This window comes from Gouania willdenowi, chromosome 16, assembly GCF_900634775.1.
Source record: "Gouania willdenowi chromosome 16, fGouWil2.1, whole genome shotgun sequence".
Lineage (NCBI taxonomy): Eukaryota > Metazoa > Chordata > Actinopteri > Blenniiformes > Gobiesocidae > Gouania > Gouania willdenowi.
Window position 1 is genome coordinate 18011040 of NC_041059.1, and position 16728 is coordinate 18027767.

Here is a 16728-nt window from a genome sequence, read left to right on the forward strand (position 1 = left end):
CCCTCTACTTTTAATTTCTTGTGGGGTTTGCAAATAATATTTAAGAAGCAGCTTTCAGTTAGTTTGTTAGTGTTAAGCTCCAACTGCTCACTGAATAACTGCTATTTCCCCATTGGTGGTTGCTAAGCGACCAGATTCAGATATTAACTGTTGATGCAGAAGAGGAGTTAAGCTGCATTTAGGAGGTAATGCTGGAAAATGTTTATGCCTGTTTTGTGGATTCTGGGCCTTAGTTTTCAGCTCAGACCCACTTTAAGCTGCTACCAGTGCTTTGTGGATGTGAAAGACAGCCTTCGCCTGTGCTGGGGTCATGTTTTGACCCAAGAAGGCATTCGGAATGTGGACAGCTGCTTCACAAAGCTGGACAGAATCTTCAACAATAACAACGCTGTGATTGAGGCTGGTAGAGTTGGTATGCACTTTTATGTGATCTTTTACCTGCATGTGTTGCTGATGAATGTATAGGAAACAAATGAAGTGCTTCATGTAGTGCACTCACCAGGGTTGGGGTCAATTGCATTTTTCAGTTACAATTACGTTTTCAATTACATGTGTGACCTGAGGTACTTTAACTTAAAATAATCACTAACCAAAAAAATAACTAAAGCACTAATAAAACCAAAGGACACGGAGATACATTTGTAAATAAAAAGCAGAGACAGTGCTTTTAATATATATACAATTCAAGGTTTATTTAAAGGACCAGGAGTAAGCTTAAAATATTAAAGTATTTATTTCTAAGAAGTAACAGTGTAGGTTAAAATGGCCATATTAAAAATACAATTTAAAAGGTAAAACCTTGCGGCCCCTGTGCCAGAACCAAACAAAATCTGAAAAAAAGGCAGATAAATATTAGAAAAGAACCAAACCAGAATGGCTGGAGAGGAGGAAGCCCCACCCCAAACAAAACAGACAATGCTAATCACAAACACACTAAATAACAAAAATCCCAAGTGCAAAACAGAAAACGGGCCAATTCCTCCTCCCAAGCACACCCAAGGGAAAAAAAGACTAAAAGACCCAGGGACTGCTAAACATAACTGGTGCAGAGTTAAGGATTTCTAAAAAAAAAGATACCAAATGATACAAAAATAAACTCCAATTCAACCAAAAAGAAACCCTAAAAATGAACCCTAAACAAAACAGTAGCAGGCTAAAATCTGCAATTAAAATGGAAACAAACGTTAAAACCCAAATACAACAAATACAAAGTATTAAAACGCTTGTCCCACCTTAAAGTTGCAATAAAAACGGGGGAAATTAGCTGCCACCGGAGTTCTACAGAAGCTCTAAAACCAGAAAGGCAAGTTAAGAACAGAATAAAAATGCTCAAATGAGGGAGAAGTTAAAAGCACACCTGTCACCAGCCAGCAGCAGTCAAGACTGATCGCCAGGTGCAGGGGAGACTTAATTAGGCCACTTCCACCATGAGGCAGGAAGTGGCACTATTGGTGAAGGGGGCTCCCTGCTGTCTGCTACAATCTGTCCCCAGTTTGTCATCACCGTCCCGGTGATGCCATGGCTAGTCCCAGGGCCTAAAATAAGCACTCACCATACTACTGGCACCACTGACCCGGGAGGCAGCAGCCCCACCTGACCTATGAGATGCCGTGACAGGGAGATGGTGCCTGTTCGGGTGCTGACCCGCTGTGGCCCGGGTTGTCCTCCTAGGGCCTTCTGGGAGCTGATGCGGAGGCTGACTTGAAGAACCTCCTGAGGGCTCAGAGACAGGCGGGTTATTAGAATGAAGGGGGGTGCCTGCTTGTAAGGGCTCAGTGGAAGTGGTTGCCTCTCCAAGGGGTGGCCTGGTGACCACATAGAAACTCTCTTCCTCATTCTCCTCCGTCTCGCGCTGGACCTCGGGAGGCTGCGTGTTTGGGCTCTGAGGGCAGAGGTGGTCGGGCACAGGTTTCAACATGGAGCGATGAACAGTTCTTACCCTCTGGGGGTTTCCAATGGGTGCCACAGAGTAGACTGGTCCACCAGAACTTGGGGCTTGCACCACCACATGGATTTCTGGGCTCCACACATCCTGGATCTTCGAGCGGCCCCGTCTGCTGTGGTCGTGGAGGTATACAAACTGCTTCTCTTGTAGATCAGAGGATTTTACCCCAGCGTCATGCCGCTCCTTCCGGCGGGCCGCTGCCGCTTTCAGCCGTTGTTGTGCCCCCTCAAACGCCACCTGTAGTCTCTTCCGGTGCTCCTGAACCCAGTCCTCCACTCTACCCTCACTGGCCTCGGGAACCCGGCCAAGGAGGAAGTCGATGGGAAGATACGGTTCCTGCCCAAACATAAGGAGATGTGGAGACTCACCGGTGGACTGATGGATGGTAGTATTGTAGGCGAATGTGACTTGTGGGAGGTATTTGGACCAGTTCCGTTTCTTCTCGAGGGGCAGAGTTCTTAGCAGGTCGTGGAGCGTCCTGTTAAAGCGTTCACACTGACCATTTCCTTCAGGGTGATAGGGGGTGGTACGTGTCTTTTGGGTGCCATAGAGGTTGCAGAGCTGGCTGATGAGAGCGCTTTCAAAGTTCCTGCCCTGATCTGAATGCAGCCGTGTCGGGACACCGAACTTATAAAACCACTCCTGCACCAAGATGTGAGCCACAGTCGACGCTCGCTGGTCCCTCGTAGCAACAGCCTGTGTAAACTTGGAAAAGACGTCCGTCATTACGAGTACATTTTCTGTACCGTCTTGTGAAGGTTCAAGTAAGGTAAAGTCAATGGCTAACACTTCATTGGGTCTGGACGCCAGCAGATGACCCATGGCCACTTTAGTGCGAGGAACTGAGGCCTTTGCGAGAGTACAGCGCTCACAACTTTGGCCCCAATCCTTAATGTCCCTGTGCATAAGGGGCCAGTAGCATCTCTGCCTTACCAAATCTGTAGTTCTTTCCAGGCCTTGATGGCCATGTCCATGGTGCAGCTGCTGAAGTACCTCCTCTTTTAGACAGGCTGGTAGAAGCAGCTGGTACCGGTCCTCGCCTCCATCAGACCTCTGTGTGTGGCGATACAGTACCCCGTTCCCGGTTCCCCTCCAGCACCTGAGGGGAGAGATTAGCTCTGTCAGCCCGATCCGGGCGTCTCTGGTTACGCCAGAATGTTAAAAACGTCCCTAGTACTGTGTCAGCTTGTTGTAAGGCCATCAACTCCTCTGCTGAATGGGATGGAAAGGCAGAGATGGCGGCTTGGGTTGCCTGGAGGACAGAGTTAAAAGGTACAGGTCTCGGAAGCGTTGGTGGAATGGCTGTACCAGGCAGGTATTGCTCCAGTGTCTCTGACGCTGGCCACCTCGACAGAGCATCAGCATTACCATTTGTTCTGCCTGACCTGTAACGTATGGTGAATTCAAACGACGCTAGTTGGGCTGCCCACCGCTGTTCTGTTGCCCCCAGTTTTGCCGTTTCCAAGTGACTAAGAGGGTTATTGTCTGTCCATACTGTGCATTTTTGGCCAAGGAGGTAGTCACGAAATTTCTCAGTCATTGCCCATTTTAATGCCAGAAACTCTAATTTCATGGAGCTATAATTTGACATGTTTCTCTCCGTTGGTCTGAGGCCTCGACTGGCGTACGCTATTGGCCGCACTTTACCCTCATGCTCTTGTGAGAGCACGGCTCCGAGCCCATCGAAGCTAGCATCAATTTCCAAAATGAATGGCAGGGAAAAGTTTGCATAAGCAAGAACAGGCGCACTCACCAAGGTAGCTTTGAGGTCATTGAAGCTCTTTTCGCATTCACCTGTCCAGCTGGCTGCCAGAAGTTGCTGCTTGGATCGCCCTTGTACTCTCTGCATTTCCGCAATCAGCTGATGGAGAGGGCCTGCCATCTTTGCAAAGCCATTGACGAACCGCCGATAGTAGCTGGCAAAGCCTAAAAAGGATCTCAATTCCGTTGTAGTGGTAGGACGAGGCCAGCCAGCTACTGCGGTAATTTTGTCGGGGTCTGTGGACACTCCATCGGCAGAAATCACATGGCCAAGGTATTTCACTTCCTTTTTGAAGAAGTCACATTTTGACAGCTTTACCTTGAGGCCTTCTCGTTGCAGCCGGCTCAAAACAGCACCCAGACGCTGGAGGTGGTCATCTATAGAGGTGGAATAAACAACAACATCGTCAAGGTATAAAAGCAAAGATTGGCAGTGCTGGGATCCAAACATTCTCTCCATTAGCCTTTGGAAAGTGCTAGGTGCATTGCATAAGCCGAATGGCATCCTGTTGAACTCGAATAAACCAAACGGTGTGCAAAACGCAGTTTTCATTTTGTCGTGCTCGGCCACCGGGACTTGATTATAGCCGCTAGCAAGGTCTATGGTTGAAAACCATTTTGCACCGGACAATGCATCCAGCGACTCCTCAATCCTGGGTAACGGAAAGGCATCTCTGCGTGTTTTGCTGTTGAGCTGTCTGTAGTCAACACAGAGGCGTATGGTGCCATCCTTCTTCTTGACAATCACAATAGGAGAGGCGTAGGGGCTACTACTCTCCCGGATCACCTGACTATCTAGTAGTTGTCGTATGTGGGCCTTAACTGCCTCATACTCTGAGGGGGGTATTCTCCTAAACCTCTGTCTGACGGGTGCATTATCGAGCAATGGGATCTCATGAGTAATGAGGTTTGTACAACCCAAATCACCTTCGCTAGTGGAAAACACGGAGCTGTACTGCCTGAGTAGACTCCTCACCTTGTCCTGCTCATTTGGAGGTAAAACGGACAGATCTAGACCATCTAAAGGGCTAGGCTGGGTACTCTCTGTACCTATCTGAGAGGAAATTGTGGCTCTCACCTGCTCGTTAGGGGACCCCACTATCTCAGTGACACCCTCTGGTAGACTCACAATGTCAGCTGGACTCAACATGCCTATGGGGATGCGTGGGTGGAGCGCAGCATCTGTGGTGCCTACATTTAACACTGGGATGTACGCCGTGCCTTGATGTACCGCGACCATAGCAGAGGCTATGACCACACCTGCTGGAATAGAACGCATACTGGTCAATGGTTCAAAAAGGCCAGACTCTAAGGGACCAAACCTGCCTTGAGGACATATAGTCGGGACAATCTTAACTGTACCTGCAGGAATGCACACCGGTCTCCGACCTCGTACCCTCACCATGCCTATTTTAGGGCTCTCTCCCTCTACCTGGGCTCTCTGACAGTGCTGAAACGCATTAAACCAGGGGGAAGCGGCTCCTGTCACCACAGGGAGTTCGAACAGTGAGGGGCCATGCTGCTGGAAAAGCTCATTGTAACATTCTCTGATTACATTCATGCCCAAAATGCCTGGGACCTTAGGTTGGGGCAAATTGTTGGGAGGATCTCGCACCACTAAAACACAACGACCTGGTACAACCTTGTCGAGTACCTCAACATCTGCCTCCAAATAGCCAATATAAGGTATGTGAAACCCATTAGCTGCGTGGAGCTCAAGCCAATGGCAGGAGTTTAACTTTTCCTTGAAGTTGCAGGCAAAAAAGCTTTCAGTGATGGTTGTTACCATAGATCCTGTGTCAAGGAGACATTCCAATTCCACCCCACCCAGACTCACTGTTACAGTGGGACAAGTTCCTATGAGTTTTGAGACTGTAATGTTGCTTCTAAAGCTAGGGCCAGAGGAGCCAGTGTCATTCCCTTCTGCCATGTGGCTCTGCAACACAGAAGGAATTAGTTTTCCGTCTGCTGACTAGCTGATGTGGCCTGCCCCTGTTGAGGACAGGGGGGCCCCGTGCTCTGGCTATGCTGTGGCTGGCGACAGTTTCGGGCAATGTGACCGGGCCGTTGACATTGTCTACAAATAAGTGGGCCACCTCGATTAAAACTAGGGGGTCTGTTACTTTGTAACTGCAACATATTTTGGGTTAGCAGGTTTATCTGCTCCTGTTGTTTAAACAACAATTCTTTAAGCTCAGCTAGGTCACCCTGAGATGTAACTGGGACACTCCCAGTCCCCCTCGCCTGAGAGCACTGAACGGCACAAAATGATGGTACGGACAGACTGCGCCCCCTTGGGTCTGAAGGTTGGCCCTCTTGCTCCCACCTAATTGCTTCACGTCTCACATCTAAAAGAGTGTAACCAGGGTGTAACCGAACAAGCCTCTTTAATTCCCTACGTAAAGATGGGTCAAGTACATGCTCAACAAATTGGTCTCTTAACAGAACAGCTGAATCCTGAAACACACCTGGAGCACTTTTGGTAACCTTTTCCATTAAACAAAATAGAGCATGTGAATACTCTTGAAGTGTTTCGACTTCCAGCTGTTTTCTAGAAAAGAAATTCTCTTGAAGCGCAACGTATGATTTTGAACACCCATACAGTTCCTGCAAAATTCTCAGAATAGTTTCAGGATTTTCCCGCTCGGCTTCAGGCCTGTACCTAATTTCTTCCTTTGCTTCTCCCTCAATATGATCATAAATAAAATAAGCCTGGTCAAGTGGCGAAAGGTACCTAGCCCGCATACTAGCCCGTACCTCCTCGACCCAGTCATTAATTCCAATGCCCGTACTCCCTCTAAAAGTGGGGCATTTACGCTCCCGAGGAATGTAAAGAATACGTTCACCGGTAGTAGAGTGTCCATGGCCAGAGGTGCGTCGAGTAGGGTTACCAGCAGAGTTCCGAGAGGAAGAACCCTCACCAGGGTCCTCCTGAGCAGCTGCTCGCTCCTGTCGTAAAAGTTCATTGTCCGTTTGTAGTCGTTTCACCAGATCCCTCAATTCCTGAGCTTCAGCGGCATCCATGTCTACTTCAGATGGAGATGAGAGCAGAAGCAGAATCAACCAAGTAGTCACAGGGTAGGTTCAGGTAGATGCCAGGCCACGGTCCAACGCCGGGCCTGCTACTGTTTTGTATTTAGCTACTAAGCCCACGGCCTATGCACTACTGCACCAATAAATTACACAATTAAAAACACATGTCTCTGTTACAAAGTCCTGTCGACAACGCCACGATTGTGACCTGAGGTACTTTAACTTAAAATAATCACTAACCAAAAAAATAACTAAAGCACTAATAAAACCAAAGGACACGGAGATACATTTGTAAATAAAAAGCAGAGACAGTGCTTTTAATATATATACAATTCAAGGTTTATTTAAAGGACCAGGAGTAAGCTTAAAATATTAAAGTATTTATTTCTAAGAAGTAACAGTGTAGGTTAAAATGGCCATATTAAAAATACAATTTAAAAGGTAAAACCTTGCGGCCCCTGTGCCAGAACCAAACAAAATCTGAAAAAAAGGCAGATAAATATTAGAAAAGAACCAAACCAGAATGGCTGGAGAGGAGGAAGCCCCACCCCAAACAAAACAGACAATGCTAATCACAAACACACTAAATAACAAAAATCCCAAGTGCAAAACAGAAAACGGGCCAATTCCTCCTCCCAAGCACACCCAAGGGAAAAAAAGACTAAAAGACCCAGGGACTGCTAAACATAACTGGTGCAGAGTTAAGGATTTCTAAAAAAAAAGATACCAAATGATACAAAAATAAACTCCAATTCAACCAAAAAGAAACCCTAAAAATGAACCCTAAACAAAACAGTAGCAGGCTAAAATCTGCAATTAAAATGGAAACAAACGTTAAAACCCAAATACAACAAATACAAAGTATTAAAACGCTTGTCCCACCTTAAAGTTGCAATAAAAACGGGGGAAATTAGCTGCCACCGGAGTTCTACAGAAGCTCTAAAACCAGAAAGGCAAGTTAAGAACAGAATAAAAATGCTCAAATGAGGGAGAAGTTAAAAGCACACCTGTCACCAGCCAGCAGCAGTCAAGACTGATCGCCAGGTGCAGGGGAGACTTAATTAGGCCACTTCCACCATGAGGCAGGAAGTGGCACTATTGGTGAAGGGGGCTCCCTGCTGTCTGCTACACATGTGACCAGCATTTTTCCTAATTCAAAATAAATAACAATAATTTTGTTATCCTCAGAAAGTTAATTACAATTACCTTCTCAATTACTAAGGTTCAATTACACTTGATCACAATTACTGAGCCTGAAACAAATAACCTAATAAAAGTTAACCGTCCTCTTGTGTTAGCTTTCTGTTAGCATCTCTTATGATAACGGGTCCTAAATCAGCTGTAAAATACACTAAAAACTAATATCTATCATCTATTTTCTTTTCTATCTATTGCTTTCCTTGTTAGACTTCCTAATCAATGCAAATATAGGTTTTTATATTTTTGGTGTGGGTGTCTGAGCCTTTATTGTGTCAGTATACCCTTCAATTTCATTTTTTTAAAAATGATAAAATGTGGAAAAGCTTGATTTGAACTAATTGTTAACTACTTATGTGTAGAACTGTTCATAGAACTGTAACGTGTTTCCCCAAATTTTTTGCATTATATTATAATTGACATTTTTTATAGAATTCTCATGGCAATTACAACTACAAAGAAAATTATCTACACTCAATTACAATTTAATTACGATGACGGCTATAATCATGCCATAATTGTAATTTATTATCAATTACATAATATGCAGGAAAACAAGTCATTTAAAAAAATCTCAAAAAATTCTGAGATTTTGGGACTAATTTCTATTGTGACTAATATCTATTTAATTAAGGGAAACATTATGTAATAATTTGAGGAAAATTGAAGCATTTTTATTTCCCTTTCATGGTCTTTTGGGCACATTGAGCATTATATGTTCTTAGTCGTGCCATTTCTGATCACCGCCCTTTGTTCACGTTGGGTTTTCTACCTATGACGTTGTCACCCATGACACATTTAGCTATACTTAGAGCCTGATAATTATTTTAAACATTTAAACATTATGGTGCCTAAGTTTGCACTTCTACATAATCATAAAATACAAAAAACAGTATGTAAGAAACCAATAATAACCAAGCAATCCCATTCGAATAAGAGAAATATTATGAAATAATTTGATCAAAATTGAAGGATTTTGTGAAAATTTTGAGTTTTTTCAACATTAAACATGACTGCAATCACATGATATAAGCACTGTGAAAACTGTGAAGCCCTGCAAATATTGTTGAGTTCTTTGTCATTTATGCTCCCTCCTGCGGGCTGAACTGGATGCTCCAAAGGGCCGGAATTGGCCCCCGGCCCATGAGTTTGACACGTGATCTATCTGAAAGAAATGTGTGCTATACGTTTGTCTTCCAGGCCGTGGCTACGACAAACAGTTGAAGGAAATTATGGATGCAGAAATCTTGCCTTTGGTGAAGGAGTTTGACAATAAACTGAATAACGGTATCAAAACAGCTGCTAGAAATGAAACGACACCAAACAAACAGTCCAGCAGGATGTGTTGAGAATGGTGTTTGTGTTCCTTCTCCTCCGTCTCTCAGACCACGTGTACGAGCAAAGGTTGCAGACGGCAGCAGACAATTTCATCGCAGCTGCGTCCAAACTGCCTCGAGGTGAGACATGATGCTTCATCTTTTTCATCTCCAGTGAGGCCTCTATCAGGTCATTACGTCTCCCTCTGATCTCTGTGCTCTTCCTGTAATAAGCCGGTTGGGTTTGCTACAGCGTTTCAAACTGTGGATCTGTAAAATAAGCTGTCAGCTTGAGCTGAAACCAGAAGCTGTCACCGACTAAATCAAGACATCTGGCTCGAGTCAAATTTATCTTGAATTTTCTTGTGTTTTTCGCAGTTTCCGGATGCCTCCCTCCATGCGGTTAGTGCATCATTTCTGTCAGCAGGGATTTCTTCTTTCCTTCAGTCGTTGTTCCTGTATAAGTGTCCGTGTTCTGCACCCATCAGGCTTTCAGAGCTCGGGTGCTGAATACAACTGTATAACCTGCCAGTATGACTCCTGTGAGTTCCCTCTTGACTGTCCAGGTAAGAAACACCACACTGGTTAAGCACACTGGATTACAGTCATTCCAATAAGTTCATTTTGTCTTCTTTTTTGAAATGTTCGTTAAGGTTTACATTTTTTTTCTGGAAATTTTATCTCCTGAAATGTTTTGACTGTCAACTGCCAGTCTTCTTCGGAGGTGATATACCTTGATGTGTCCCTACGAGTTCTCTCATAAGCAAGGGTGGACTGGGATAAAAATTCAACATTATCAGTGGACACCACAAATAAGCTGTTATTAGTCAATGATGCTCCACATGTGGCATGTGACATTTATATCTTGATTTTTATCATAATTGCCCCTTGCAAGCCTTACAAGAGGAAACTTTTTGACAATTTTGACACATTTTTCAGACTTTAGCTACATTTTGCCAAAATGTCTCTTTTTTCGTATTTTTTCCCCTTTTTTTGCATATTCTTTTTGACACTTTTATTCAGATTTTTGTCCTTTCCTAATACGTTTTTTCACCGCTTTTCATCCAATGAGCTAACTTTTGCCCAAAAAATACCACTTGTTTCATTTTTCCCTACATTTGGCCTCTTTTTGATCCACATTTTACCATTTTTCACTATTGTTTGCCAGATGTTTCCCTTTTTCACTATTGTTTGCCCATTAAAGCTACCTTTTTCCATTACATACCACCCGGTTTCTCTTTATTTGACCAATTTTTGGCCACTCGATTGTTTTTGAACCATTTTTATCACTATTCACTCTTTTCTTGCCACGTTTTTGCCACGTTTGGACCATTTTTGGCTACCTGTTACCATGTCTGCCTCCACTTGCTCGATTAAAAAAAAACGTAGCAGACCGGACCGGCCCACTTTGGGTCGGCGGCCCACCTGGACAATGCCCGGTATTCCAGATGGCCAGTCCACCCCTGCTCATACGGAAAGCATCAAAGCATTTTCCTGAACAAACATATTTGAATAAACAAAATCTTAACATATACTGGATTACAGTTTCTGTTACATCACCATTTCAGAACAGAGAAGGGAAGAAAAAAAAAAAATACTAATCCAGACTTGACACATCCTTATATAACTATATTTCCTCTCATAAGCATCCACACTTGATCCCTGAAATGCTCTTAGCAGGAAGTCAGAGGAAAGGTTTTATTTCCACACATATCGTCTGCACAGGTAGGCTTTAAGTCCTTGGCTTTTTTTTATGGAAGGTGACAGACGACTCCCACACGATGGTATTCACATCAACCTCTGTACAGCAACGCCACTGTTCAGCATATCATCTCTTATTACTCCACTCCATAAGGACTGGGCTTAAGTATTATCATTAAGGAAGGCTCAGACTGCAAGAGCTGCCCCCCTGTGAACGTTATCTGTGTGTGTTTCAGTGGAAACCATCAATGTAACGGAGGGCAGCAGGAGCCAAATAAGATGCAATGAAACATTCAACATTTCAGAGGATGTTGAGGTGATCTGGAGGTTTGCTGAGGAGGTTGGTTCTCACACACATCTCTGCCTTTGCCTTGGCTCTACATGTTCCGAAAATCGTCCTAGCTTTTTTTCATGTTGAGTTTGTCAGTTTTTATTGAACTGACTGTAGAAACATGTTTCCATATCTGCATTAGTTCTGCAAGTGAAGAACCAGTAATAGAAATCTATTTCTTTATTTAGATTCAGACTCATAGTAATGACTTTTTTTTCTGCCCAAAAGCATCTTTTTAGGCCAGAGGTGAGCAACCTTTACAGCGGGGCTCCAAAAATGTGATTTTATGATCTGAGAGCCACATTATCATATCAACATGATTTAGAATAATGACTGTTCTGAGCATTAATACAGGGAAGAACGATGAGTTGGTGTTGTCATTTCATGTGTTTTTGGCCTATTTGTGTGTTTTGTTGCTGTTTTGTGTATTTCTCTCACATTTTGAGCTTTCTGTTGTTGTGTTGTGTGTTTTTACTTTTGTTTTGTGTGTTTTTGAAGTAATTTAGCGTATTTTTCCTCTCATTTAGTTTTTTTCTTTTTTTTTGTGTGTTATAAGTCCATTTGTCAGGTTGTGTTTAGTTTTGTTATTTAGCTCTTGTGGTTCTCTTTCAGTTATTCTGTGTCTTTGTTTATTGTGTTTGAGTTTGACCTCCTGTGATGTCTGTATGTTTGTGACTGATTAGCTCCCTCATGTTTCCACCCAGGTGTGGCCCGTTCCCAATCAGGCCTCCTCCACTATTTAGCTGAGTGCTTGGACACTGAATGCTTGCTGGATCTTTGTCCTGTGTGTATTGTTGACCCTCCAGGTGTGCTGCTGCTGCGCGTCATCTCCTGCTCCCTGTACCGCCTTGTGTCTTTTTGGATTTTGGTTAGTTTTGGATTAAACATGGCCTGGTTCCAAGAATGATGCGCCTGCATTCTGCCTTTATCTCTCTCAGCTTTTGGGTCCACACCATCAGCTAACCCTGATGCAGTTTGTGTATCTTTATTGTTTTCGAATTTAGTGTTGCTGTTTTTTGGTGTTGTTGCTGTTTTGTGTCTTTTTGGAGTCGTGTTGTGTATAAATGTTGTCTTGTGTATATTTCTGTAAATTTGTATGTTTTTTTTTTTTTTTTTTTTTTTTTTTATGTAATTTTGTGCATTTAATTTAAGAGCCTTCAAACTTAAAACGAGGGCCGCATGTGGCCCCCGGGCTGCCAGTTGCTATGTCTGTTTTAGGCCATGTTTATCCTCTAAACCCAACCATTTCTCTAAATAAATGTTTCTTGTCAACAATAACCAAAGATTTCCACCCAATAGATAAAAACCCAGCAAGTGGATCAGTTTAAAGAAGTGACCGTAGGAGATGACAGGCTCTACTCTATCCCTTCAACCCGCCTCCATCATCAGGGCACATACCAGTGTGAGCTTTATTCAGCGGAGCGCTCCATAGTCAGACTCTACTTCTATTTGTCAGGTAACAAGAAACTTCAGTGTCAGAAAAGAAATGACTGTATTTACAGATTTTATGGTTCTTTGACATCAATGGTTGAAAACTTTCCAAAAGTTGAGGTAAACATATTTAAAACATGTTCCCTGCACGCTGTCAGTACTGTAAATAAATACTACAGACATAAATGCCAGTGTATCTGTGATAACCTGTTGGTTGGGTTTTCTGAAAATGACTGACTTTATCAATAGATCTTTTATTTATTTGCATATTTGACAGACCCTTCTGATTTCAACCTTCAAATACTTGAGGAACAATTCATGCATTAAAACTTATTGGCTTTTCTAATCTTAAATCCGAAACTACCAGATTGTTTATTCTTACCTACAACAATACACAACAAAAACCTGAATTAACACTGGAGTTTATTTGTTTGTCTAATAGGATTACATCAAAAGTACTAGATAGAGTTTGACAAAAATATAACCAAAGATACACTTTATGCCACGAAAGATTCTGTTCTGTTCAATTTGAGGGGATTTGGATCATTCCACTGATTCTGGTTCAGTTTTAAGAAAAAGAAATCCCTTATATAACATTATTAGCAAAAATTCAACTCTGTTATAAAAATATGACTCCGTTATGTCGGGTTGGCTCTTTGCTTTCCCCCAACAGTTTCATGCCGATCGAATCCGGATGGCGCATTTCAACGCCATTTTTCAAAACGTGGGTACCCATACATCTTGACCTACTGTATTATTATTTATACTTGTACTTTATGGCACATGCATTTCTTACAAGCTTTTAAAGTGTGAATTATTGTGGTGCCATGATCAGGATCACTGATCCAGATAACTGCCGATATATCCTCTTTGCCAGAGGATGTTTGGCGCTTAGGGGCGGTTTGTGCTCTCTGAGTATTCTTATCATATTCTTTTTTTTCCCATTTCTTGGGGATTTACTTGTACTTTCCATCATGTTGATAATAAAGTTGTCTCATTGTGAAAGTGGTCATTATTTCACTCGTATGCCAGAATAGGAAATGATAGATAGCCGTTTGCTTGTGTTTTGTTGGCAGACAGTTATCAGTTATAGCCTACTTGTTGTGAATATATTCTTTCCTTTCTTAGATATATTATTTCCCGGACAAAATTGAAAGCTCAATATATCCCATTGTGGTAGAAACATCAGTAGTAATTTGCCAGTATTTTTGTACTCGATGGAAATCCTGACTAAACTGTAGAATAGAGGAGTATGGAGTAGCCTGTCAACATAAACAGGCTTGTTACTACACACTGTTTCTTAGGTGTGTGCAGAGATGAAATTAATGGATTACAAGTATTCACGTTACTGTAATTGAATTTACGGGTACTTGTACTTTTTTGAGTATATTTCTAAATAAGTAAATTTACTTGTATGTATGGTTTTTTTTTTTTTTTTTTTCAAATAAAGTAATTTGTTACGTTTCCACACCCAACCATTACTGAATAAATTGTTATTCTTTTGTGCTAAAATGATCAACGGACGTTGTGAAACTACAAAAAAATGAAATGACCAGACAACAGTCAAATGCATCACATCATAGCCGACCAATCAGATTACACATAATGCACGGCGCCAAAACAGCATTGAATGGGGTTTGTTTTCTTAGTTTTAGAGTTCATAAATGTAGCTATACTTAGAGCCTGATCAATTTTTTATATTTTGAATTTAATTCATTGGTAATATTTTTAAAAAATTGTACATTTTGAAAAATATATTTTTTTTATACAGATGCCTTTGTGGAAAATAAATGAAGTTACAATTGTGCAAGATTTCATCTTCAAAGTTTATACATGAACTGTTTACTGTATGCAAGACAATCGTGGCAAGATTTATTTCCGTCGCTGGATGTAGCCGGTGTAGCAATCCGATAGCAATTTGATCTAAGATTGCCTGGCGGTCGTATACTATTTAGAGTAACTATGCTGCAGGTTCACTGTGAAATTATTAGAACTGAGTTATCTGCCGATATATATTCGTTGCTAACGCGAGCCTCTACAGCCGCAGCCGACCTCCAAACTTCTATAAGATTTAAGGGCTTGGTGAAATCCAGGTAGTTGACGATATCAGGATACATAATAGACGGAAGACTCTGGGTCGTTATTGATCCAAGACGAGGCAGCCGACTAGTATGAATCTGCACCACCAATAAACCATATTTTTTCTAAATACTGCATCGTGCTCTTTCCTGCAGACCAAGTCCTTCCCCATATGCCTTTGCATCTATAATGCATTTTGAGGAGCTTTTCTGTAATTTATCCATCACAGAGTACACCTTTGTGAGCCTCCAACATGTAGTGTCAACATCCGCTTATCTCCAACATGGCCGCACATCCGGGTTACCGCCCAGAAAATGACGGCGGTGAAAACCCTCTACATCAGTACTCTTAACACCTCTCTGTGTGTGTGTGTTTTGTATCTCAGTGACCCCCCGGGTAAAGGTGGGTCGCTCCCAGTTACAGGAGCTCTTTGACCGCTCTCTGTTGCCTAGAGGACGGTTCGTCCCTGAACCTGCTTCTGCTCCCAGCTCCGCCCTCACTTTACTTCTCCTCATCTGTTTGACTGCCTCCCTGCTGCTGTTCCTACTCTCTCTGGGGTAAAACATCATCCCTATCTTTTTTGTTGTCTTTAAGAACGTCATAGCAGCAGAAAAAAGAAAGAAAAAAAACAAAAACAAATGGACACCTGCACTCAGGGTTGGGGTCAATTACATTTTTCAGTTACAATTACATTTTCAATTACTCAATTACGCTTCAACAAAGATTACAGTGACCAGCATTTTTTCTTATTACATTTAGATTACATTTATTTTTCTATCCTCAGAAAGTCAATTATAATTGTGTTCTCAATTACTAAATTTCAATTACAATTCATCACAATTACTGAGCTTGAAATAAATAACCTAATGAAAGTCTGTTAGCATCTCATATGATTACGGTTGCTAAATCAGCTGTAAAATATCTTGAAAAAAAATATCGATCTAATTTCTTTCCTATCTATTGGTGACCTTGTTAGGCTTCCTAATCAATGAAAATATAGGTTTTAATATTTTAGGTGTGGGAATCTTTTCATGGCAATTACAATTACAAAGTCAATTATCTTAACTCAATTAAAATGTAATTACATTCATGACATCAACAGATTTTCAAACTACAATTACAATTCTATTTACGCCATAGTTGTAATTAATTATTAATTACGCAATTACAATTATAATTGACCCCAACTCTGCCTACACTACATCATGTTGATGAGCTCTTATTGTGCCTCCTTTGTGTGTTTTTAGGGCTGTTTACGTGTCAACCCGGACCTGAACTAAGCCATGTGGAGGAAACAGTTCATAATAAAGTTCAGCTGGTGTTAAATGAAGTTAAATAAATATTTCTTAAAGATATGTCTCAAAAGCGTTACGTCATTACACACGGACTTGCAAGTCCTAGTCTGACCGCTAGAGGGCAGTAAGATCACCTTTACAGACACAAAGGACTGTACAGCATTTCTTTCAGAAACGTCTACTTCATTTATCCAGATCTGGCAACCTAAGCTGCCAGGAATCCATTGCTATCCTGCATGTTCTGTTTCTCCTTAACAGGAAATCATGTGTTCCATGTGTGAACTATCACCATATTTGGCACAAAAGTCCAGTTCCATGCCAGATTTGCTCAGCTGTTAAAAACAGGCCAATAACCCAAAAGGTGGCGCTACAGAAAGACTCCAAACCAGAGATGGGCAACTTCTATTGCAACGGGGGCCACGAAAATGTGTTTGTTTGATAAAAGGGCCACATTATCAAAATTTATGTCAGTATTTAGAATAATGACTCATCTGAGAGTTAACACAGGCAATAAAGTGTTTTAATGGTAATTCTGTGTGTTTTTCTGTCATTCTGTGTATGTTTACTGTTGTCTTGCCCATTATGATGCGTCTTGTGCATTTTGGTTGTCCTTTTGTGTTTTTTCCTGTAAAATGTATT

General features: G+C 42.0%; 1 protein-coding gene across 1 annotated transcript; it reads left to right on the forward strand.

The window, feature by feature from the left end:
• Nucleotides 1–16069, forward strand: spaca6 (sperm acrosome associated 6). Its single transcript, XM_028470494.1, has 9 exons — nt 1–412; nt 9137–9223; nt 9322–9393; nt 9631–9654; nt 9741–9818; nt 11190–11293; nt 12584–12740; nt 15180–15351; nt 16042–16069. Exons 1-9 carry the CDS (start codon nt 199–201, stop codon nt 16067–16069), a joined length of 936 nt encoding a protein of 311 aa, XP_028326295.1. The 5' UTR covers nt 1–198.
• The last annotated feature ends 659 nt before the right edge of the window (nt 16070–16728 follow it).

Coding starts and splice junctions, on each gene's coding strand:
- spaca6 (XM_028470494.1), top strand. CDS start 199: ATGTTTATGCCTGTTTTGTGGATTCTGGGCCTTAGTTTTCAGCTCAGA. Junction 9,655..9,740: donor CGGATGCCTCCCTCCATGCG/GTTAGTGCATCA, acceptor TGCACCCATCAG/GCTTTCAGAGCTCGGGTGCT. Junction 12,741..15,179: donor ACTCTACTTCTATTTGTCAG/GTAACAAGAAAC, acceptor TTTGTATCTCAG/TGACCCCCCGGGTAAAGGTG.